Source organism: Bactrocera oleae, chromosome 6 (genome assembly GCF_042242935.1).
Source record: "Bactrocera oleae isolate idBacOlea1 chromosome 6, idBacOlea1, whole genome shotgun sequence".
In the NCBI taxonomy this organism is placed as follows: Eukaryota; Metazoa; Arthropoda; class Insecta; order Diptera; family Tephritidae; genus Bactrocera; species Bactrocera oleae.
Genome location: NC_091540.1, coordinates 68,219,099 through 68,244,821, shown reverse-complemented (window position 1 = coordinate 68,244,821; position 25,723 = coordinate 68,219,099). Strand labels below are relative to the sequence as shown.

Sequence of the window (25,723 nt, the reverse complement as noted above, 5' to 3'; positions counted from 1 at the left end):
CTCTATCTCGATCGATATCTTGTAAAATAAAAATATTTTCCATACAAGATCTAGTTTTTAATCGTTCAATTTGTAGGCAGCTATGTATATCCAATAGTAGCACGATATCATCAGTATATTGTGCAACATTTAAAATCGATATCTCAAAAATTGAGGGACTAGTTTGCGTATATACAGACAGACGGTCGGACAGACAGGCGGACTTAGCTAAATCGACTCAGTTCGTTATGCTGATAATTTATATATATATACTTTATCAGTTCTCCGATGTTTTCTTCTGGGTGTTTCAAAATACTAAATTCCTGTTCTGGCTATAATAAACTTAGATGCATACTAACATTGTGAAACACGTCACTAATCTCGGTTCGTCAATAGAGTATAACACACTCTAATGTACATAGTTACATAACTAAGAACTGTACATCTGTATATACAAAAAACGTGTATATATGATTGGTCGCTTGAACGGAGAGATGATTAAGGCAGATGACCCCAAGTGACCAAACTTGCGTATACATACTACATACTTGCAAGGAAGAACCTGCTCTAAAGTCTTATGTGCATTTTTGCCCACCAGTACTGATTCGAATATCAATAGCGCTGCTAGCACCATCTATCAGACTATTTTGGTTTATTATCTTTAGCTTTTGTAATCTACGTTATTGATTTACATTTCTCATTTACTTGTGTGAGACATTTTATTGAATCTAATAAAGTTCTGCGCAAAAAATAGTTTCGTGTTATAATCCGGTAGCTCAAGTTTGATTGCGCATAGATAAGTGACTTATAAGGCTTCGTAGAAATTTTTAATTTATCACACATTCACTTAATGCACTTCATGTTGAACTTTTAAAGCAAATTTATTGCTTTTCCGGAAAATGAATTTCGACAATTTTCAAACGATACATGTTTTTTGTAATTTTTTTATTTCAATTTTTAGAATGCTTCCCTTGAATAGTCATCGGCTCGGTAAATGTGCTAACAAATGTTATACTCACCTTAGCTATGAACACTAAACAGAATAAAGTTGCGAGCACAGAAGGCCGCAATTGTCGCCCCATTTTGTTGGTTTTACTGTGTTTTGGTTTTGTTGAGATTTATTATAATTTTTATGTGTAATTGTAGGCTTTGTTCAAGTTTTAGCTGTACTTCTCCGACATGCACATATACCCGACTGCGAGGCGGAAAGAAACCACCGCACCGTTTAAAGAGTTAACTGAAACAAAAAGCAAACAAGAGAGAAAATGTTAGTAATAATCGTAAATTTGAAATAAAAGTAATGAAAATAGTAATATAATTATTATAATTAAAATAATTGCAAGTTCCTAAGTTAGGTATAAATATAGAAGATTAGATTATAAGCCTTGGCGTTATTACTTGAAAATATATTTTTTTAATAAGAGTATTTTTATGTTCAAAAAAGTGTAAAAAAGAGAGAAAAAGGCCTGGCAGAGTTGTAGCGGTATTTAAAAACCAAGGTTTATTTCTGCCAGAGATGCAATTTCATCAGATTATGGTACATTTTAAATTTAAAAAATAATATATATATTGTATTCACTAAACAATGGTCAATACATACTACAGACAACCTATCCAAATAATTATATATTCTTTTGTCTGATCTCAAAACAATTTTGGTTTCAACAACAGTAACTGAGTTGCTAAGGTAACATTTTCGAAATTTTATGTTTTGATGAGAGGTTTTCCCTTAGTTGAGCGCTTTAATTAAAAATGCATGCAGCTTCAACTATTTGAAAAATCTCAAAACATAATTTTTTCCTATATTATCTCTCATCTATATTTTAGTATGTGTGTATATATACATTACATACAGTATATGTAATCAATTGCGAATATTTTTCTTAGCTCAAATCAAGATTTGCGGTTTGGCATTCACATTGTGAATACGTTGAAAAATTTACCGTTGCACAAATCAAATGCGCGTTGTAGCGACAAAGTGAGAGCACCACGAGGACCACTTTCTATTTTCACTACAAAAACAATACTATTCGCGTATGTATAAGTAAGCAGCATATTCTATAGCCTTCCACTAACTGAATGGTAGACGACTTAAGCTAAATACAACTAACAAAACACGAAGTGAGCAATTTAGTTTGTAGGCAATTGATAATACAAACAAGCCAGCTGCTGCTACATGCACACATAGACATTCATATGCATATTCAACACTCATGAAGGCAATAGTGGCTGTGAATTGATGCAGAGATAAGGTCTCAACAATGTGACAGGCACAACAACAAAAGAAAAAAATTAGCCACTGCTAAGCATTAACACCAACACGAATATGAAGAAGAACTTCAATGAATGAGCTTACTCTTCAAGCTGCATAGTTGACGCATTAATAATGAGCGTGAAGTTTAAAGGTATGCATAGACTACTATGTTATAACCCTATGCGTGTATGTATAGATAAGTAAATAATAACATGACGTTTTAGTTAAATTAGGCTCTGTGAAGTTCGTTGTTATCTGCAACATCAAACTCATGTCATATCTCCCTAAATGTAGGCAACAATTTCTGCCCAAATACGGCTATTCTAACGCAATCACACGCCTAATATTTCACAACATTCGAAATTTTACCGATCTTGTTAGAAGCTGTTAGGGTTTTGATTTGTTTAATTTTCGATATTGATTTTGTTTTCTAATACGAACTGCTTTTATGATATTTTCATACAGTTTTTCTTTAGTTATCGCTTTATACCTTCTGTTCGAATTTGAACCGGACTAGTCTGTTTAAACTTGGCGCGCAAAACAAATCGTTACAAACTTTTTTTATATTTTATATTAGTGTGAAGTTTGATATCCATATGTCAATTAGTGTGAGTTTGTTTGTACTGGCTGAAAAGAAGCCTAGTTGAATGCGATAATAAAGTTTTGTATTAAAATACGTGAAAATGTATTTTTTATTTTTAGTCCGTGTCAAATTTGATCAGCTGGTATATGTTACGGTTTCTTGGTAAAAAGAAAAATATTAGTTAAATTTTGGCTTCCGAATCGCTAAAACAATTTTTAGTTTTAATTAGTTAAATATCTAAAAAAACTTGTAGTTCATAAATTAAATTTTCATAGTAAAAGCATTCAAATTAGCTACTTCGTACAATGAAAACTGATATTTTATTCCAAAATTGATACTAAAGGTCAGAGTCCAAAGGCCAGAATATTCCAATATTTACGATGAATTTAAACATGAATTAAACATATTTTTATTGTGAATAGCACAGAAACTCACTTATAGGAATAAGTATTATATATTTTTGTTTATATTTTAGTAATTCTAATTTTCTTGATTTTCACTTCACATTTGAGTATTAAGCGGCATTTACTTATTAATAAAACTGTATTTGCTTTTTGACAACACGTGATACAACGACGAATCAAATCTAATCAAATGAACATTTTATTGTATGTGACAGACAGGTATGTGTGTGACAATCCGTCCGCTAAGCGCGTGCAACGTGCCACGACAACGACGACACAATGCTAACAGTCATGAAATAACTAACTGGATACGCACAGTTAGTTATGGCTACAGGCTACAAGTCTACTCATTGACCGACCGACCGACCGATCCGATACGATATTGAACTGGCGCTACTGCGTACGCGAACAAAATAAAACACGAAGAAAATTCAATAAATCTGTAGCAAATGCAGATGTGCAACTGAAGGCGCCTAAATAGACATGACTACATGTATACATACTTGTAGCTACATAATATATGCATATATTATATTTATGTATGTAAACATGAAGACGAATGAAGAAGCTCAGTGAGACACGAAAAAAGATGCATGTAAATAGAAAAGAAAAAAATAAATGAAATTCATAAAGAAAAGAAGAAGAATATGCCGCAAGCTTACTTGGCCTCAAGCCACATATAGCACTTCCAATACGCAACGACACACATATGCACCGTTAAAGATTAGCAGCTATGTTTTTAAATATGCATATATGTGTATGTGTGTGCAACTGAATTTATTTAAATATAATTTTTTATATTGTATTATTTTGTATGTGTGTGTGTGTGTTGTGCATGCTGAGTGAGAGGAATGTCACTTTCCACTTGCGAAAATCGGTGAGATGCGACGCATCTGCTTTAGCTAACCAGCTAGTCAGCCGGTTGAACATTCATAGCGCCGCTAGTGGGTAGCCTACATGTCGTACATGGCGTATGGGTAATGTTGTACCAACCTGTTATCTGCATGTGTATATTAGACGCTCATATACATATGCATGCTATTGTCAACAAAATAAATAAAGAAAGTCGAAAAAATGTAAAAAAAAACTATGAGCGAATTCAATATATTCATGCACAGACACATACATATATGGATTCAGACATAACTGCTTTCGGCGTGCGCACTTTTATTATAATTTTTGTTTTTATTTTGTGTGTTTTATGATTTTTCTTATTTTAAACTTTTAACTACGAAAGCTGTTGTTTATTCATTCACCTTTTGGTTGCTCATTTGAAAGGAAATTTAATTACCGCGACTATTTGGTGGTCAGCCGGCGAGTATAACATACAACAACAGTATTTGGAATAGTTTTGTAGCAGCAATGACCGACCGAAGTGCGGCTAATACATCGAAAAGCATGCGTGGTGAGTTATGTGTCATTATGTTTCATTTAAGTAAGTATGTTTGTATGCATTCTAACATAAAAGTTTAATGTCACCATTAAAACCAGATGCTAACGTTTTTTAAGATTAATAAAGGAGAAAAGAATTAGGTAGTAATAGTAATCTCTTCCACTTAAGAGAACTTATTTATTTTCCATGTAAATAAGGGAGAACATTGTGCTCACATTATACTAAAATTAGTTTTTGCAACGTATTAGCTTTAAGAAGTGACCAAAAAAATGCAAAATTATTTTCTTTTATAACTTTTAAATTTAAAAAAAAAATGTACATGAAAAAAACACAAATCGAAAATAACATAATGAAAAAAATATGCGTAATATAGCGGATTAATAGACCCAACGACATATTTTACGTCGGAAGCGGATGGTCTTTTTCTTGGCAAATATTGTTAGTTAATTATAAGCTCTTTGTAATTAGTAAGGCATAGTTTGTACCAATATTTTTCTGCTGCACTGTACTACAAAAACCATTATAACTTACGTAGAATTGTGCTGTTCGACTGAATATGGAGAATTCCAAGTTAGATTAGAATCTTTTCCCAAGAAAACATCAAATTTGACTCGGACTGGTACATTTATGCTGCCCGCGAAAACCGAATCGATAAAATATCGTGGCAGCTATTTGCTTACGACGCGATTTTTGGATTTTGGAAAAAATAATTTAACAGCTGTTTGAAATTTTGTATGTCAATAATATCACGGCTAAAGATATCTCAGGTTCTGCTGGACCCATTTACCTTTAATTTTTAGAAAGTGTTTTTTACAGACTTGAAATGATCTATATCCTCAAATTTCAACTTTTACAGGTTTTGAAAAATTCGAAACAATCAAGCAAAGTGGTACAAAAATTGTTTTTTATTTTTCATTAAATCGCTATTTCGTGCAAAAATTTTCCAACTTTTCAGTAGAAGCAGACATTGGGGGCATTATTCTAGATTAATAATTTTTTTTTATTTCAGATTGCTAGGAGGGTTAAAATCGAGGATATGGTCACGTGCCAATATTTTGAGACCTTCAGATTGCTAGGAGGGTTAAAATCGAGGGTATGGTCACGTGCCAATATTTTGAGACCTTCATCAGCTGATATTTTTTGAAACTTTTTATATTTTTTTCTTTATTCTTGTAATTTTAATAAATAACTAATAAAAAAATAGATAGTGGTAATATTAACTGCCTATTTTTCGACACTTCATGAATTATCTGAAGTTCATGCCTCTAGGCTAGAATACCCGAAAATTTGAAAAATACACCCGTATGCAAAACCACACGAAGAGTGAGAAAAAATTAACAAAATCCGGGTGATGTGCGCTTACAAGCAGACAACGTTCCACACTACACTTACGCTCGAACATAGCTACTGACATGAACATTTGTATGTACATACAAGTACATTTTGTAAATCATGTGAATACTCAAAACCAGTTCCCTAGTAGCGACATCTTCAAATGATAACCAAATACCATATGCATACACACACACTCACACATCCATGCTTGATGAGGCCACTGAGACACCAGCTGTTGCCGCTGTTGAGCAACTGTGCTATTAACCTACTGAAATGGTAAACAGTACAAGCAAGTCGACGGACTAGCTAAGTAATGTGACTGATTGACCACATTGCGGCTTGCGTCTGTGTCTCTGAAGACTTGGTGTTATTGCAAAGCTCGTAATGAGTGTAATTATGCTCAACATTGTGAATAGCGCTTCATTTCTTTTTCTTTCAATATTTACACCTTTATGATGAGCTATATTGCTAATGTCTACTGATGTATACCCGTTTAAGTAACTTATGAGGGCGCATGAAAAAATTTAGTTCACTTAAATGTCACTTTTTGTATGAAACTTATTGAGGTTATGTAGTATGTTTTAAAGTAGTTTAAATACATTTTCATAAAAGCTTCGTTCGAGGGAAAATTTGTTATTCCATATTATGGTTCACATACATCCAGATTTGAAGTCATCAGTTGCGCCTAAAATTCACTTTTGTCATTTCTTTAATTAAAAAGAGTTGGAAAGCGAATTTTAGAAAGGTTTTAGATAGAGAGGGCTGTTATCAGCTTAGAGCATTGTTATTAGCTAAGCTGTGTATTGAGCCCTCTAAGGTAATTTGAGATCAAAGTGTATTCATGCGACCTTGAACAATTTGAAGGGAAATTCACTTTTATAAACCAGCAATGCATTAGGGTATTCATCATAGGGTAGGCATGTATATATTCTACAATTACTGTATTTCAGCATTGAATTTCTTTTTGAAATACATATATCAATCTGTTAAATAAATTAATCTTTAAATTGTTTATGCTATTATTTTATATTTATAATTTTTTTAGAAGCAATTTAAAATTTAATAAGCTTTATATATTTTTTTATAATTCTAATTGTTTTTGAAACAAATTGAAAATTTACGTATTTGTTATTTTCCAAGCTAATGTATATATATTATTTTATATTGGTATGCATCAACAAGTTATTTTCGCTAAAACACTAACTTGCAGCTGCCACACAATCTGTCAGATGGGGTACTTCAGTTGGGCTAATAAGCAAAGAAATGACAGAAAAGCTCTCACAACTTCTCCATGAAGCATAAACTCGCTCTTTCAAGTTGAACCAAGTTTACAAACCGTCGAAAGGCGCCATAAGCTTATGGCTTAAAAAGAGCGAGCAAAAAACATAACTGTATTGTAAACATACTTGCACTCGTCTGCCATGCACAGCGCTTGAAATTTTAATATAGAGAATCACGGATTGTTGAGATGGTTGGCTCTCACGATTACAATTTGATGATAACATTAGCAAATATTGCTGCCTTCATGCCACTTGGTTGTATCTCTATGACTGTGTGTGTATTTGTAACGGCTATATTTCTGCAGTTATATTTATTATTTTTGTACTTTGTTTCTCACTATTCTTCTTCGACTTTGCGTTTACACCACGCTGCTGTTTTTTATTTACTGTTTACCTTTCTCATTTTTCAACAATTTTTTATTCTTTCACATTCACAGCATTTTTTTGTAAGTTTAGACGTCGATCTTGTTATTGTTGTTGTTATAGTTTGTGTGCGGTTTTTTCTTGCGGCATGTCTTTAAGTTTTATGTGCTTGTTTGTCGCAAGTGAAAGTTGTTCGAAACGGTTGAAGGCAGAGATGCCGAAGCAGTAGTGTTGGTGTGTCTGCGCATATGTATGTATGTATGGCTATAATATGGTAAATATGTGTATGTGGTAGCAATGTTGGTTATTGCGTGAGTGTGTATCTTAATTTGCGTGCAGATAAGGTTATCTGTAGGTTTCATTTCCAACGCGCATCTCTTTAATTATGGCAATTTCGGTGCAGCAATATTCCATAGACACTCTCGACTCTACGTGTGAATCTTCCTATGTGCTTTGCGTAGTAATTAGTGGCTGCATATGTACATACAAGTATGTAGGAATGTAGTTTATGTGTAGCTTTACATTTGCGCACTTTTCATTGGTTTTGCGCATGCGTGTGACTGAGAATATACGTGCGTTTGGGATATTCGGCTGATGATGTTCTAAATTGTTTAGACAGATTGGTATTTCACGTAAAAGCACTTAGCTTTTTGTACAATTTGGATTTTGAGGAAAATTTCACTCTTACTCATTTCATCGTGTGCTTAATGAAGCTTCTATTTGAAGGTCATATATATGGATATACATACATACATAGATAAATATGAGGTGTACATATGACATATACAAAGAACTTTATCGTCAAATGTTTATATATGTATATGTATATTAGGGTGGAGCGAAAAAATATTTTTTTTGGCTTAGCTTGGGGGTAAAATCTGTAGATTTTAAAAAAGAAAATTTTTGACCAAAAAAAAAAATATTTTTTTTAACACCTAGAGGCGGCGCACTCAGTTTTAAAGTAAATTTCGAGTTAAAATTTTTTACTAATGTATATATACATATATTGTAATATATACATATGTATACATATATATACATATGCCTATCGATTGAGCCATGACCGTCTGTCCCTCTGTATGTCTGTATATACGCGAACTATCCACTTAGTTTTTGAGCTATTGTTTTGAAATTTTGCAGCTGTCTTTTTCTCACTAAGAAGCGTCTCATTTGTCGGAACCGCAGATATCGAATAACGATAGATATCGATAAAAATCAAATTCTTGTATAGAAAACTTTTTTATTTGACAAAATATCTTCACGAAATTTAACATGTATATTTTCGAAGGCATCCCTAAAATCTCTGGATAAATTGTTTTGATCGGACTGCTATAGCATATAGCCTGTGAAAGGTAGTTTAGCTTCGGTCCAGCCGAATGTAACCTTTTCTTGCTTTTATATATTTTTATGTATTTTATTTTATTTTTTTATTTTGATAAAAATTAAGTTATTCACTCAGATATTTCATCACACATTTTCTAATTTGTGTAATTTATGTAAATTCTTTTTTATTACACTTTTTGTCAGCACCCACATTCGCCAACTGAAATTTCACTCTACTTCAGCATCAAGCGCCAGGTAAATTTAATTTCACTTATTGATTTGAATTGCCACAGCCGGTATGAGACGATGTGGGGCAAATTGGTGCACAGTTTAAATTTCGCTCAATTTTCATTGTGAAAACGGCATTGAGTTTAACATCGCAACAACAACAATAATAATAAGAGCAACAACTTTTAGGCAAACATAGTTTGAAATCAGTATTCACCTAAATGTGCAATCATTAACAAGTTAACTACTTGCAACATTCAACAGTAATACATACTACACGCGACACCAAAAATAGCAACAATAACAATTTTCTCAAGAAGAAGCAGCAAAACTAAGGTTTTTTAGCACAAGTTTCTTTCTTAAGTCTTTCATTTACCTGTTGTCAGCCCGCCACTGTGTTGCAGCGATTTTCTTCAGTTTCTTTTTAGCTTAGAAATTAATATATGTATATGAATATATGCAAGTATTTGCATAAATATATATGTGTGTATGTCGTTGTAGTTTTAATTTTCATGCGTTGGCGATTTATTGCTGTTTTTTTTCTCATTTGCGATTTGTTGTTGTGTATTTGTTTAGTGCAGCGTTACGTTGAGTTTTGGTCAATTAGTTGTCTGCTATTTTTCATGCTTATCTTGGTTAACTATATATTTTAATGCTTTTTAAGCCTAGCGGTGTTAATAAATTTCAGTTTTAATGCACGACTGAATAAATTATGCGAATAAAACAAAATCAATTAAATAATATAATATATATTTTTGTTAAACATTATTCTCAGAAATGCAATTTGAAAAATAAGCAGAAAAAATAATAGTTTTGCTTTGGATAATTACAAATATATGTAGTTTTTAATTTTTGTAATTTAAAAGAGTGAATGTGAATGTATGTTGACCTTATATTTCTACATATGCATATTATAACGTTCATCCCATTTTAGTCCACTAAATCTGTCAACCAAATGGTTTTACGCATCGGTTAAGCAAACGAACACATATACACACGCAAATATTTGAGCTAAGCAACAGACGCCGAATCAAACTAGGTGAGCCAGTACCAATAATTTCTTCAACTGATTTATTATTAGAAAATCTATGATAGAGTGAGCTGGCTGAGCTGTCGCAAGCAGTAGCTTTGTGACAAAGAATACTAAGTCAGTCCGACAAATAATTCACATTCGCTTATTTATTCTTTGCTCGCTCTCATTGTTCACTTTTTTCATTAAACTGTAAGTTTATCTGCCATTGATTGTGACCAATCCGGATACGAGAGAGAGAAAATTTATTTTAACTTCAGGTTGCTGTTGTCATGTGATCGATGTTTTCACTTTGTAATTTATAAAATACTATTGTAAGATATATTGTAACCTCTAACTGATAGCAATTTTTTGGATTAGTATTTTCTGAATTTATAATTAAATTTATACTCTTTAACCACTCTACGTTTTTCGAGTAGATTTATGCATTCTTAAATTATTTACCTACTAAATGCCAGATTCAAGTCTAGTTGGAAGTTCTATGAAAGTTACACTGAAATATAATATTTAAGTCTAGCGATAGAATCAACGTAATGTTGTGATTAAATTTAATTTAAATTTTCCTTGATGAAATAAAATAAAATTTTATATTTGATAAATTTTTTTTTTCCAAAATAGGTTCTACTTCTTATCAGTTGGTGTGAAATTTGATCATATGTCAATTATTGTGTGTTTCGCAGCTGTTGGTTGACGCCGTGAAAGGTTTGTCTGCGGATAATGAAAAAAATTTAACAACGAGTACTGAATTATTGCAGGTGTCGCAGAAGTGTTGTGGTGAGCCTACTTTAACTCACACAGAAGTATCTGAGAGCCATAAATCATACAGTAAAGGTCGTGAAGTCATCGAAAACTTGCCTTATGCGAGTCGTCCATCCACCTCTGTTAACATAGAAAGATTTAAGGAAACAATGCTTGAAAATCGTCGTGTTTACCTCAGAGAGGTAGCAGAGAATTTTAACATCTCTTACAGATCAACTCAACACATTTTGGCTAATGTTTAGGTATGAAATCTAGACCATGCTAGACCAAAACCGTACCAAAACAGCTGCATCTTTTGCAAAAACGACGTTGTGTAGAGCTTGCAAAAGAGATGCTTAACAACGTAGCTGAGGTCAAGAAATGCATGCTTGTCATGAAACTGTGACAATATGTAAGAACGTCTAAAAATGAGAGGAAACCGAAAAAACCTGAAACTAGCTGAAGGTACTGAAGGTCATCCCAGCCAAGGCTTATAACAAGTATATGGAAAGGAGGCTATTTCAAGAAAAGTAATAAAGATTTGTATTAAAATATGTGAAAATGTTATTCTTTTGTCGCTTTATTTTGTCACGGTCAAGTTTGATCGCATGGTAAAAAGATTTTTGTGATACGGCACAAAAACAAAGTAAAATAAATTAATATATCAACTAAAATCGTTAAAAATATAATTATTTCACTACAAAAATATATATTTTATTTTATAAATTTCTTTTTCAACCTTTTCCTCTACTTTACAGCTTAACTAAATATTTGATTGCCACCCCAAAAGTACCTGCTCTAATCTTGCTAATTTGGCAATTTGTAAACACACTTTCCATTTTATCTTTACCATATTTGCTCTAAAAATAGTTTGAAAGTAAATTTATTTCTCTCTTTTTTGTTTTTGTCTACTATATTTTGGTTTACGGTTAGTTTCGCCAAAGTGCGTTAGTTTGCTAATTGTTTCGTAGCAAATAAAATGGGCGCCTCGGGTGCCGTTTCGTTTTTATGGAAATGTATAAAGAGACTTTTAAAAGCCATGTGAAACAATGTATGTTGCACAAAAAACAAAAGAAACAACGTTAAGCATTAATGACGTAGAGGAATTCGGAATTTCTGCTCGTCATAGTATGCGCCAGTCGTCGATTAGGCGAAATTATTGCCCAAAGCGATGTTTCATTGAGTGTTTTTGGGCATTTTTATCTCTTTTATTTTTCGCATTTGTATTATGACTCGCAAATGGAATAACGGTTTAGCTACGCATACATTATACAACATTTAATTTTTATGCGGGTTTCAAATTCTTCATAAACACATACACACGCAAATTTTATTTATTATATGATGGATATGATATATGAGATATATATGCACAAATTTCTCCGCACTTGTCGTACACATATATATGCATATGTATAGTTGGTGCAACGCCAACAACAGTTAACTGAATCACTAACCGTCCGAGTTTACATCGACGATGCTGTCGCCATCACGACCGATCTGGCTGATCATAGCGCGTAGATAACCATGCCGATACGATTTATCTTACATGAGGACGGACAACAACAAAAGACAGCGATTGCTTGTTCGAGCGTGCCACTTGTTGCCACTGTTTTTCAATATGCGCATGCGCGTACATGTGAGGCTAAAGCAAACACCAGCAGAGAAAAATTACCACTATGTCACTGGAGGCAGCCGCAGCCACAACCGCTGCCAATCGATGCCAATCCAATTTTGGTTAAAGTCAGTTAATCGTTATTGTTATTTTTCTGCTAAACACACACGTACATGTGCGCGCATGTGTTTGTTGTTATTTACTTTCGAATGGATGCTGCCAATAAACTTGCTCTTTTGAATTTGTCAAATTCGTTTTTTTTCTCTGCTCGTTCGCGTCATTTCGCAGTTATCATTCATTGCTGATCGATGCTTAGAAATTTTTGCGCGCGCCTGCTCAACACACCAATGCCGCTTTGACATTGACAATACACACATACAGTTATGTACAATCAGCGTTTGAAATGCTTTTAGAAGAAATTCATATTTGTTTGCTTGTTTCTATGTGGAAAAGTGAAACAATATACATATGTATTATATATATAAGTATGCACGTATATATATGTACGTATGTTTGCAGGTCTATAATGATGTGTGGTTACGCGTCATTTGGTAGTTGTGAAAGTGAAATTGCGGTTTTGTTGGAGAATGCTTGGAATGTCTTTTTGACTTTGTTAAAATTGTTGCTTGCTGTTTGCTGCTTTTAAATATGTCTTCAAATAGTTTATAATTATTTCCAAGTATATTTACGGTTTGTTCGCGCAGGTCAATAAACGGCTGATATGCGCTTCGTGGTAAATATTTCAGTTGGTATCTAAGTGTTTAATCTGCAAACTATTTTAGTATCAATTAGTAGAAACAATATACTTAAGCTTTAACATTTTTTATGCTAATGACAAAAAAAGACACTGTACATAATTCGAACTTCCGAACAAATCTTTTACTGAGGACCAAACGATCAAAGAAAAGCTAAAAATTTTACATTTAAATTTTTTTTTATTGGACCACTTCTCACAATTATATGGTTTCATATACAGTTTCATGTACACCAGCTGATCAAAAATGACCCGGACTGACAAAAAAACGTGTTCACGCATTTTAATATAAATCGAATTATCGCACAGGCGCCACTATAAACATTTTGAGCTAATCAACCATGCAATCGATTCATAAAATTTCCCCATACACATATTATAAGCCTCGGCTGTGATAACCTCCAATGCCTTTAACAAATTAGTGAATTTCGGTTTTATCAGATTCGCCTCACTTTCGGAACACCATGCGCTAGATTGTTGAACAGTTGACGTCATATTCATAAACCCACATCTCGTTACCAGTACTAATGCGTTTGATGAATGTACGGTCCTCAGCTACGTTGATAAGCATCGCTTTTGCAACGCCTACTCGATGTCGTTTCTGCAAAATATTCAGGTCTTCTGCATTATTTTTAACGATTCTCTAACCGTGATTCCATTGAAAACACAAAATTTCAAGCAAAGGCGCTTTGATACCTGAGGTAAGGGTGAAAGAACACTGCTACTAGGCGGGAGTCTGTCTCTGGTTTAACAGTTGGACTAGACAGAGAGCTTTTGACCATATTTGAATATATTTTTTGGGTTTTGTAAGTTATATAACCATAATATTATTACTATGTAAACCGTTAAGGGCACTATTTCTTCTGATTAAATCTTCTTTATTAATTTTATTATTTTTAATAAATGAATGAATATATATCCTTCTTGCGTATATATATAAACAAGTATATATGCACTTATGCATAAAAGTGTTTGAAAGAAAATTAAAAATATATTTAAATAATATATAACTTTATTAACTTATTTTACCGCTTGGAGCTGTGCAAATGGATTTGTGGAAATTGGATTTTTTATTGTAAAAAATTATAATTATTTTATATAAGTATGTCTATGGCAAATACTGTAATTAAAATATGTACGTATGTAAACGAACCACTTTTACTAGCACCATAATTTGAACGTAGTATGTAGCACTTAACACAGCACTAGTAAACTGCTTTGGTTCGTTAGCGTCGAGTTTAAGCGCCGTGCACAATATCCCACTGGGTGAACATGCGCCTCTTGTGCGCATACTCGTACAATTATAAAGTTGTGCCAATAAAGAGGCAAAAACTACACAACATCAATTAAACCATTTACGCTGCACCTGTGCAAGTGTTAGACATTTATTTTTTAATAACTCGTGAAAGTAATTCAAAACATTTTTGATAACTGTGCATTTTTACACACATCTCACCATCTACATCTTCAAACGTGCGCACACGTACAAACGCCCAATGTTGTTGTTGTACTATATATTATATGCAACATATTTATGTGCACATATTTAAATAAAAGTGTTGTAAATATGTAAGCGTTGCCATGCTGCATATGCTGTTATGCAGGCAACACCGGCCAGACGGTCAGAGTTAGGCCAACAGCCAGTCAGTCAACTTATTTTGGAAATTTACAACATTTTAATAGCAAATATAGTTGAAAACTTTCATACTAATTGCCAGTAATTTTTGCATTCACTAGCACCAGATAGACCCGGCGGCGTTGTAAACCCGTTTTCGCACCACAGCAAAGGCCAAACCAGCAGTCGGCCATTAAGCCAGCGTCGAGCGTAGAACGCCTAATCGACTGTTGCTATCGTTTATGCGATCGGCGAAATGCAAAGCACAACAAACGCAGTCACACTGACAGCAACAACTATAAAAACAACAGCAAATGCTGCCACTGACGCAGGAGCATTTAAGCCAACTGTAAGTTTTGAGCCATTGTTATTGCTTGGCCGTTGGCAGCTGATATCACTCAACACGGCTTGAAGTACGGGAGTGCCGGAGTGTTTTAGTGTGGCGAAGGTGCTGTGTGACTCCCGTGGAGTGGTGTACTTGCGCTTATGCCACACGATAAGCATTTGAATTAAGTAAAATAGACATGACGACAATTAATTTTCTTTGCTCCAGTTTTGTCAACGACAACGAAACGGCCAACAATTACTGCAACAATATCGTTTAAAAGATAATACGCGCACACACAAGTCAACACATGTACTTGTTTGTGTATATATATATGTGTTTGTGTGAGGTGTATGCAGCAAGTGCCGCCAGTGCCCAAGTGAACACACGTATGTATGTACTCGGCTGAGCCACAGACTAACGATGAAAAGCGAATCAGTTGTAGTTAAAGCAGACGAATTGCCGCAAAGCCCAAATAAAATCTACTTTTACTGCCTTTCAATTCACACACACATACACACATGTGTGTGCATATGTACACAGCGGCTGGTATGGTTATAGACTCCTCATAAATATGCATGCGCAGTTATCCAGAGACAGTCGCCCCCTGTGAGACGAGGCGTGGCGTGCTCTGTTAGCGTTGGCGCTTGTACCTATTTGCTAGCTATTTATTCCGATAGGGAAAGTGAAAAATCCTGCACAGCTAAACACATACAAACACTCATACATAAGCGATTAGTGTTTCGTGTAAATGGAAATGTTGTTTTTTATTACATTTTATGCCGATTTATTTGTAATTGAAGTACCAACACTAAGGAGATGTTTAGAGATTACTATACTATATCTTCAACAATTAGCAAAGCCATATTAGCGGGAATAAAATATATAGAAAATATTGTCTAAAAAGGTTTTGAAACCAGCAGCAGTACAAGTTAAACGAACTGTCTCAAGCTTAAAATATGCATATGTTCCATATTTCCTTCCGAGAAAAAATATCAAAGGGTATATTTGGAAATTCATAGTTGTATAAGCTAGCTTCGAAGAACTTGTTTTTTTTTTTAATTTCATACCCTGAACAAGGTATATTAAGTTTGTCACGAAGTTGGTTCTGGCTGTTACAATTCGTCGGAGACCCTATAAAGTATATGTGATCAGCGTGACGAGCTGAGTCGATTTACTCATTTCCGACTGCCTGTATATATGCGAACTAGTTCCCTGTAAGATAAAAAGATAAAGCTGCCGACCAACCAAAATCAAGTGCTTGTGTAAAAAACTTTTTTATTTGACGAGATAGCTTCACAAAATTTGGCATAGATTACTGTCTCAGACAACGCTAGAGCAAGATGTCAGGGAAGGGCTTTATGGGAGCCGGTGTAAAAATTGTACAATCTGCGTGGCATCTCCCACTTTTAAGTGAAATCCTATATCTCACGTACTACTTGACCAATAGCAAATAAATTTGTTGTGTAAGGTTATCTAACTATTAGTATTGTACAATGGACTAAATCGGTTGACAATTACGTTTACTTCCCATATAACACACTTTTAAATTCCTTATGATTCTTTCACTTTACAGCATACTAATCAAACACCAATGAAGTCATTAGAGTAAAATTTTGCACAAATAGTGTTCTCAAGGTATTTAATCTTACGCCCAAAAACTGTTAAAATCGGACTATAACTTTTCAAGGAACCAGACACCAAATATGTGAACACCAGTGCATGTGACTGATTTTTTGCCAAACATATCAGTCAGTTTGTGAGTTCTAGTATTGTATTTGGAAATATTATTCACAAAAGCATGCTCTGGTAAAATCGGATGAATACGCTTCTTAGCCCCCATATACCTAATATAAATATTTTCGAGCTTTCGGTTGACTTTATCATAAAATTCCGGAAGAATCTCTGTTTTACAATAGTGTAGCTTCTTACCTGTCACTACAACATATAGCTGTCATACAAGCTGACCTTTCATAGTTCTACAAGTAATAAGGAATTTTTGTATAGTATATAATTTTCTTCCTTGTTATTCATATTGCTTCATTTTATATTCCACCAAATATTTTATCGAAAAGCAACTTCAAATTATTATAATGAATTAAATTAATTTAAAATTGTTCCAGAACTTTGAGCTCGAAAATACAATATATTTTTAGTTAATATAATACCAACAAAAGCATACCTAGAAGAAGTCAAAGTTGTCTATTTTCCATTAATAATCACAGTTTATGCAGTGAACCGCGCAATCGCAGTCAAATACATCAAAATAGTTAAATACGTGCATTACTTGTGCAGTTATGCATAACCCTTTAACACCGTTAATTAAAGCTTGCAATCACTTTTACAACTAACAACAGACGAGCGAGCAAAAGCTAGCAACATGACTTGCCAGTGTGGAGTGTTTACGCTTTACAGTTATATTAAGAAAGTGTGTAAAATGGCAGTGATAGTCAATTGTATCATATAAACACAACAACTACAACAACATATTAGAAGAAACGTTAGTCATAAATAATAAATGGAAAAAAGTAACTCGATAAAAGGCAATCACTTCACCTTTTACGGACAATACTTTCTGTTTCAATAGCAGCTTGGGCAAATGTTGCAAGCAATGGTGGTGGTTGCTGCTTTTGTTATTGTTGCTGTTGCTGTTGGCCATTCGTAGTAAAGCTAACGAACCCAGAAACCGGTTTATGAATAAATGAAAGTAAAAACTCAAGGGCTCGTTGCACTTTTTCTGCCACTTCCACCACGACGGCTGCCACACGGTGCCAAACAGGCATGGCATTAAATTTCAATGCAACTCCCCGCACCCTTCGCCACTGCTATTTTCTTCTTCGCCAATGTTAACGGTATTGATTGTGTGTTTTCTTTTTAATTTTTTTATAGTTTTTTTTTGTTATTTTACTTATATCCTCTGCTGTTGCTAGTTACCGGCCGTAACTGGCGAGTGTAGACATTACAGGCGGCACTGCAATGCTTCGTTACGCAGCAACGACCGCGACAGTGACGGCAGCCGAAGTAGCAGGGAAGCAATGACTGCATGGAAAACCGGTAGCTGATTGTGGTGTCTTCGGCATACGGTGCCAAGCAATTGCCGTTATTTTTACGTTCGCTGCATGCGAAAAAACAGCAATGGCAACAGTAACAACAACAATATGCCACTACATTTCATCGCACTAATTATTGACCCAATTTCAGCAATTTCTGTTGTTGTTGATTTAGTTTCTTGTAAGGCATGCACATGCAGCACGAGCATACGTTGCTGGTATGTGCAACATACATATTTGCAACCGGCCTTAGCGCGCACTATTGCGTTGTTGTTATGGCCGTTGTGCCTGTTGGTTGTTCTTGCTGTTATGTGCTCGGCTATTGCAATTTATTACTCGTGTTGCTACTATTTTTATACGTTCGTCTGTGAGTATGTGTGTTGTGGCTGCTTTTGTTGGCCGTCATTGTGCACCAGATGCGCATGCAGCGAATCAACTGCAAACAAAACAAGAACAGCAACAACAACAAAAACAACAACAACAACAATGTAGGCAGTGACAGTGCCGCTGCAGTGCCCAGGTTTTCCTCGGATCGTTTGTCAGGCATGCGAAGAAAGTGGTTTTCATTTTTATTATTAAATTACAAAAAGACAAGCAAGTCATCCGTATTGGCAATGTTGGCAGCGAACGTACGTACGGCGACGAGCGTTAAAGTCGAAGGCGTTGTTGGTCTGACTTAAAGTGCTGGCGCATTTTTGCACAATGCACTGCCACATACTACAATATGTATGCATCTGCATGTGTTTGTGTGTATATGTATAGTACAGTAAGTGGAATTACTATGCCGACTTATATGAATCTTTCTTGCTCTCGGCTGCTTTTAGCGCTACCTTTGTGTTTGTTTGGTGTCTGTAGCAAGTGCTCACCAGCCGCCACCAAATGAAAGAATGCAAAAAAGAAATTTTTAGCAAACTACAATAAGTTTAACCAGCCAAGCGTGTAGCCCACCAACTACCAACTAGTAATTTCGCACTTTCAATTGCAACGTACCGAACAAACACATACATATATAAAGAAGAGTATGTGCCTATATATGTGTGTGTAATTATTTTACCGCTTAAGACAAAATAACAATAGTGCGTAGGAAATATCAATATAATTATGCTTATTCCTTTTATTATTATTATTGTTATTATCATCACAGCCTTTTCTACGACTTCCACTATTTCTAATTTAAATAATTTCTCAATTAAATATTTTATATTATATATTGTCTTTCATCTTGTCTATCGAAACTAGCATGTAAGTAAATATATTCCTTCAAACAAATTTCAATTGAAAGGAGGACAAACTAAGATATTTTTATTAGAATCAGTTAAGGGGCTCACCCCATAAAATACTTTTTATATTGTATGAAACTGACGTATAATTCTATATTAAATGATTTATTAAATATTTTAAATTAAAAAATATATTAAATTAATCAAACGATTTTCTTTGTAATAAATATTGGCAAAACTTTCAAAAATTTCTCATATAATGGAACAGAAATTATAAATTAATAGAGTATATAAGAAAAAATTTTTTAAAAAACTGTTGCAAGAGATTTAAAACAGAAGCATATGTTGCGTGTATGACCGCAACTACAGACTGTTTTCACAAAAATTGAGTTACTTATCTCCATACTGCTCTAAGCTAGTCTCATGTGTAGATAACAAGTAATCAAGAAAGAAGTGTTTATAAAATCCACATCTCTTTTTTTTTAAGTAACAAAATTGCTTTGAGAAATATATAACTCTACAAAAAATATGGCAATTTTAAATTATTTTTATATTTTTTTTTATTATTTTTTATTTTTTACTACACGCACGCGTTATTAGCTTTCTAAGCGCTAAAAATTCAATTTATATTCTACATCAGAACCTAATATTTCAATATTTCACTTTTATTTGAATGTTATCTACAACAAGTTGATTAAAAAAGCTTTTTTCAGCCTTGACCGACTTCCACAAATTTAATATACATTTTACTTATTCATAAGATAATTATATTTGATTGCAACTCTACCAGAGATATCTAACATGTACATATGCAAATGTATGTGTAAATATGTAAACAATTCTCAAGGCTTAATTAATATTATTAAGATATTTGTGCTCGATTTCTCAAACAATGGCAGATTTACGTACCCGAACATCCCGCGACTGATAGGCAACAAGAGTATTTCTCCATTTTCATTGCAACAAAGCAGCGCAACACTTGACTGCGCAAAAATGTTGCAGCAATAAGCTGTCGCTCGAATGTGTAAAATTTGTAACGGTAATGCGCAGTCAAATGAAACAATGAGCTGACGAAATGAAGGGCCGCCCGGAGGCAACTCATGCCGCACACACAATCAGATGACACCTGCTGTGGCACATGCAATGCGAATATTGCTTGTGTTCTCATATGCAGCATAGACGCATTAAAGTTTATGAATCTAATACAGTGGCGCTAGCCGGTATTGCATTTACTTTCTTTTACTTGGTGCCACATACAACCCTGTTTACAGCTATATATACAGCATATGGACATATTAATGCACTTCTATGTCCACGATGCTGTTGGTTTCTGCGAGATGCTGGTAACTTGCACTTGTTCTGTCACTTTGGTGCACGATTTCAGGTTGCCCACAACAGCAAAATCAGCAGCAGCAACAATTGGTGGCACGCTCATCAACACACAAGCAATATTTAACCGACTTGGCGATGAAAGTTGCCAACTGGCGGTTTGGTAGCACCAATGGCGGCAGCAGCAGACGCCAGTAAAGCGCCAACAATTGGATCGTAATGTGAATTGTAACGCAACACGGCACAAAACAGCGTCGCATACATGCCAACCAACGAATAGATTTGAAATTTTCTGCCTTTACAACACACACACATATATATATATATATATATAGTGGCGCACGCATATACTCGCACATGCATACGAACGTATAGAATTGCCACACAAAGTGGAGCAAAATTGCAAACAAAACTCATTTCACGAGATTGTGTCGATGATTTTTAATCGCTGCTGCAACTGTGGTGGCAGTGGGGGCTCTGCTTAAAACAAAAACAACTAAACAACAACTATTTCAACCCAACTAGTAACAGCTACCACAATACACCAAGGCGATTTAGCTAAGAAAATTGATGATGTAGTTATGTATTGTTGTTGTAGTTGTTGTTATTATTGACAATGTCGGCAGTCTTGCCATCAGTGCTGAAAACTAGTAGAGAAAATTGGCATAAACCACGCCGTCAATATAACCCACCATTCAAGCATCTTATAGCCACGTTGTTGAAACAAAACTAAGCAAAAGCAAGCAAGACAAAAACAAAAAAGCTAAGATATAAATGCAAAGAAAAAATAAAAACCAAACAAGAAAAAAAGCACCACAATCAGTCTTTAGCCACAATGAGCGATGGATAATTCCATACTTTCATTCATTCGCACGAAAGCACGCGCGCGTATTAAAGTTGTGGAGAAATTTCACCACAACTAAGAGCAAGACGCAAACGCTCGCACTAACATATTGCCACTGCAGCGAAAATGTTCAACTATACGCTTAAATATGTGTGTGGATGTGGGTATGTTCGTAAGGCAGCAGATGCGTTGCAACTTTTATGCGAAGCTCTATGCGTCGTAGAGTAACTGTAATAGTTCTCGATCAAAGTTGCCTTAGTTGTATTTGTTGGGATAGTTTTGAATTTCGTGTATTTGTAATTTGCAACTTTCTTAAGTGTGAGTGCGTAAGTATATTAAGTATATTAAGCGTTACAAACCCAGTTCCATAAAATGTTTTTTCCAAAGTTTGAAAATCGTACTTAAAATGGGCTTGAATGCTGTGATTCAATAAAATATGAGTTTCAAACGATAGTTCAAACAATCTGAAGTTAGTCCAAACTTTAATGTTAACTGAATATTAATTATGAAACAAGCCGTTTCGAATAACGGGTTTTAAAACTATGTAATTAAAACTTTTATATTGCATTTGACTGAAGACTTAATGTTTTTCTTTCAATTACGATATAGGAATATAAAAACAGAGTTGGTTCTAACTTTAGAGATATCTTATCATAATAACCATTTAATATGAATTGTGACATTCGAAAATCTCTCGAGTGTCGAAGTATCCCCATGCATTATAGTTTTTGCTTCCAGTGTGCTAAAATTTTGTTTTACAGGTTTGAAGTCAACCATCACGATGTTTCGTCTGTTTGAGGTTATGGTGAAATACTGTTTACTTCAACGCGCATATCTCACTTAAGCTCTCAGAATTAAATTTTTTAACAAAAAATCTCTCGATAGTTCTAATAATTTTACACATTGAGAAATAATATTAAAATCAAACAATACATCTCAGGACATCTGCATATTCAATGACTGAAGTAAAAAATACACAAGCTTATTTTTCAAACAAAACTAAAATTATTTGATTTCCATAAAACTTTTTGGTTGATTTTTCAAAAAAAAAAAATTATTAAAAATCAAATTGAATTTAAAACAATAGTAGTAACTCAATCTTTAGATTTAAAATTTTAAAAAAATTTCAATTAAATCTTTATAATTTTTTTCACACATAAAATAAAAATAATGCATTTTTGCTAGAGTTAAAAAAATGTGTTAAAACATAAAAAACCATAAAGCACCTACCTATTATGACCGCATAATCCCAACTGCTAATAAAAATGTGTGTTTTTTTGGTGGTAATTATTGACTGTAGGGAACGAAAAACATTTACAAAAAAAAGTTTCCTAAATAGATTCGAAGTTTGATGTTTGGTTTCAAAGACTTGTGAAATTTAGAAAATTCATGTTTAAATTTAATATAACTTTTTGTTGCTTGTTTGAATTATTTTGGTAAAAATTTGTTGTAACTATATTGTTTCGAGTACTCTCCACTATTGGCATAATTATTGACGCACAATATATTTTCACTTAAATGGTGTTATTTATAAAAAAAAAAAAAAAGTTTGCAAAAATTACTAAACTTTTTCGCAAACATCACGATTCGCATTTAACAACTCACCTGCTTGGGCAGTTGCTGTAATCCTTTCACTGGTATTTCTGGGTTTGCAATGGATTTGCTCTTTGCGCTGCTAGTTTATTGCTTTTCTATCGAACGGTGTGTTTCGTTAAATCCAAATGGCACGTTAACGTTTTTTATTTGTTTTTTCAACTGCTTCTATTTTCGTATCGTGTTTTTTAAATCACTTTCGTTTCGAATTATTTGTATAATTCAAATAACGGTTTACAATTGGTTCTAAATTTTCTATATTTTTCGTTTTCAAAACAGTGTATTTTTCGCACGCACAATATTTATTGCAATAGTAGTTTTGGAAGCGAAATTTTGCACTTAACACTTTTGATTTTCAATTTTAAACAATCGTGATTTTTGGTAGTCAAATTAAATATATAATTTTTAATCAATTTTTATTTTATTAACTTTTCATCTAAAGTCACTAGAAGGACGTCAAAAATTCACAAGCGCTTTTAATTTACACTTTGACTCGGTTCCACAAGTTTCAGCAAGCGAATCAAAACCAAAAACACAGACGACCTCTCTTTAGGCGCAGCGTTGACGTGAAAATGCGGTCCGGCCGAATTGGTATCATGATTTTTATATCGCGTGAAAGTTGTGACCCCCTTTCTTTCTTCACTTTACAATCTCGCATTTGCTTTCTCTGTCTGAGCACCACTTGGAGCGCATCGAGCTTCGCGCATCGTTTTGCAATCGAGAGAGCACTGCTCGTGATCGTACCATAGTTGTGCGAGTGTTGCAAAAGCGCTAAGCTCGTTTACTTGTACGGTCCTTCTCATACACTCATTTGTTGCACAACCCCTCAACTTGAGCTTATGACGCTCTATTAGCAGCGATGCGAGCACACTATCTTTCAACAATTCAACACCAGCTCCAGCGGAGAGGCACATTTGTGGCAGAGAGTTAAAATTACATTCACCAATTCTCACTAATGCGATACGCGTTTGCTTTAGCTAGCAATTGTTGTAAGTGAGAGTTAAAATGTGTCGCATGATGGCACGCCTCTCAGTCCACTCTATTCGTGAGTGCAGTCTGTTTCAATGATAATAGTTTATTTTGTTTTCTTTTGCAGTATTTTGAATAAGATTCGATGTGCCCACATGTCTTTTATTAGCTAAAAATAATATCAACCATTAGTTTAAGCCAATAAGCTATCGGAAGTTACCTTAGCCCTAAATACCACTCAGCTTACTCATTCATACATAAGCTGTTAGTCAACTTTGTGCCCATAATATTCCGCAATTTTTGCCGTCCTTGCCAGTTGCTGAGCTTTTCGCTTTCAACGTGTAGTTGCTCATTGGGTGTGCCGATCACGAAATTTGCCGAAATAGCATGCATTCAGTCAACATCGTTGGGTTTTACTATCAAGGTAACTTGTGACGTAGATACACTCATTATTTACCTTTATACCTACTTTTATGCTACTTACGGTCATATGTTGACTCAAGCCTAAGTGCATATGTATGTAAAGGTATTCTGTTTTCTATTTCGGCAAATTATGCAACACTCATATGACGAATTTCTTACTAATATAAAAATTTAGTAATAGTATTGATCTCTCTTATTTTTGTACTTCGATTAGTAAGCTTCGTGGCTCACTAGAGCTGATTATGATGACCACAGTCCTTAAGGGTACTGGTAGTTATAAAGAAAGCAGCTCTGCGTGTGTTGCTAATTAGAAAGCCTTCAGCTAGTCAGATTTAACGTACAAAATTTTATCGTGAGCTCATCTCAAATTTTTCTACCTCTTTTAATTGTAAAATTGATCAATTGATATTTCCTAATAATAAAGATATCTAAGCTGACGAAACTGATTGAACTAAGCGGCTAAGCTTTAGAAAGCTGTAACTCAAAAATAAATTGGAAATATTATTTTTTAATATTTTAATACGTTATTTTTGAAAATATAGACTATCGAAATGAGCAAAAACGAAAAAAAAATATTTTTTGCCACTTAAAATCCCATTTGATGTTTGATAAAAATAATTATTATCGGTATATATAAGCATTAAAAAATCGTGGTTCAAATCTTTTAATAGTTTAGAACAGTCTAGTGTCTAACTATGACAATTCATTCTGAGAGTAAGTAAAAACAAAATCTTTCTTCTCTTTCTTGTTCGATTTTTTAAAGGAACTTCATTTAATAAATAAATAAAAATAATGTGTAATTTTGAAAAAGTTTGAAAACTTAAATCCCGTAGGCGATCTCCAGGAGGACCTCTGAAAATAAGTGTCTGTCGATGAGGAAGCTATTTTTGCTTAAAAAAAATTATCTCAAATCCGAAAACCAAAAAGGGATTACTACAATAAATAAATATAGGTATTGATCAAAGTACTAGTCAAAATTTTGGTTTTTGAAAAAATAACGGCTTCCCAAAAATATTCGTTTTTAAGGAAAACATTTGCACTTCAGAGTGGCTTAAGACATCGAGATTATTATCGAA

The 25,723-nt window shown here is 33.9% G+C and overlaps 1 protein-coding gene across 1 annotated transcript in view; it reads right to left on the bottom strand.

Annotated features, from left to right (window-relative positions):
• dyl (transmembrane protein dusky-like) overlaps positions 1-23,819 on the bottom strand; it is a 31,043-nt gene extending 7,224 nt beyond the window's left edge. Inside the window, exons 1-2 of the mRNA XM_036364419.2 lie at positions 23,268-23,819; positions 999-1,216 (exon numbers count right to left, since the gene is read on the bottom strand). Of these exons, the coding sequence (XP_036220312.1) occupies positions 999-1,061 (63 nt within the window). The 5' untranslated portion in view covers positions 1,062-1,216; positions 23,268-23,819. The remainder of the gene's footprint in view (positions 1-998; positions 1,217-23,267) is intronic.
• Positions 23,820-25,723: the final 1,904 nt, after the last annotated feature.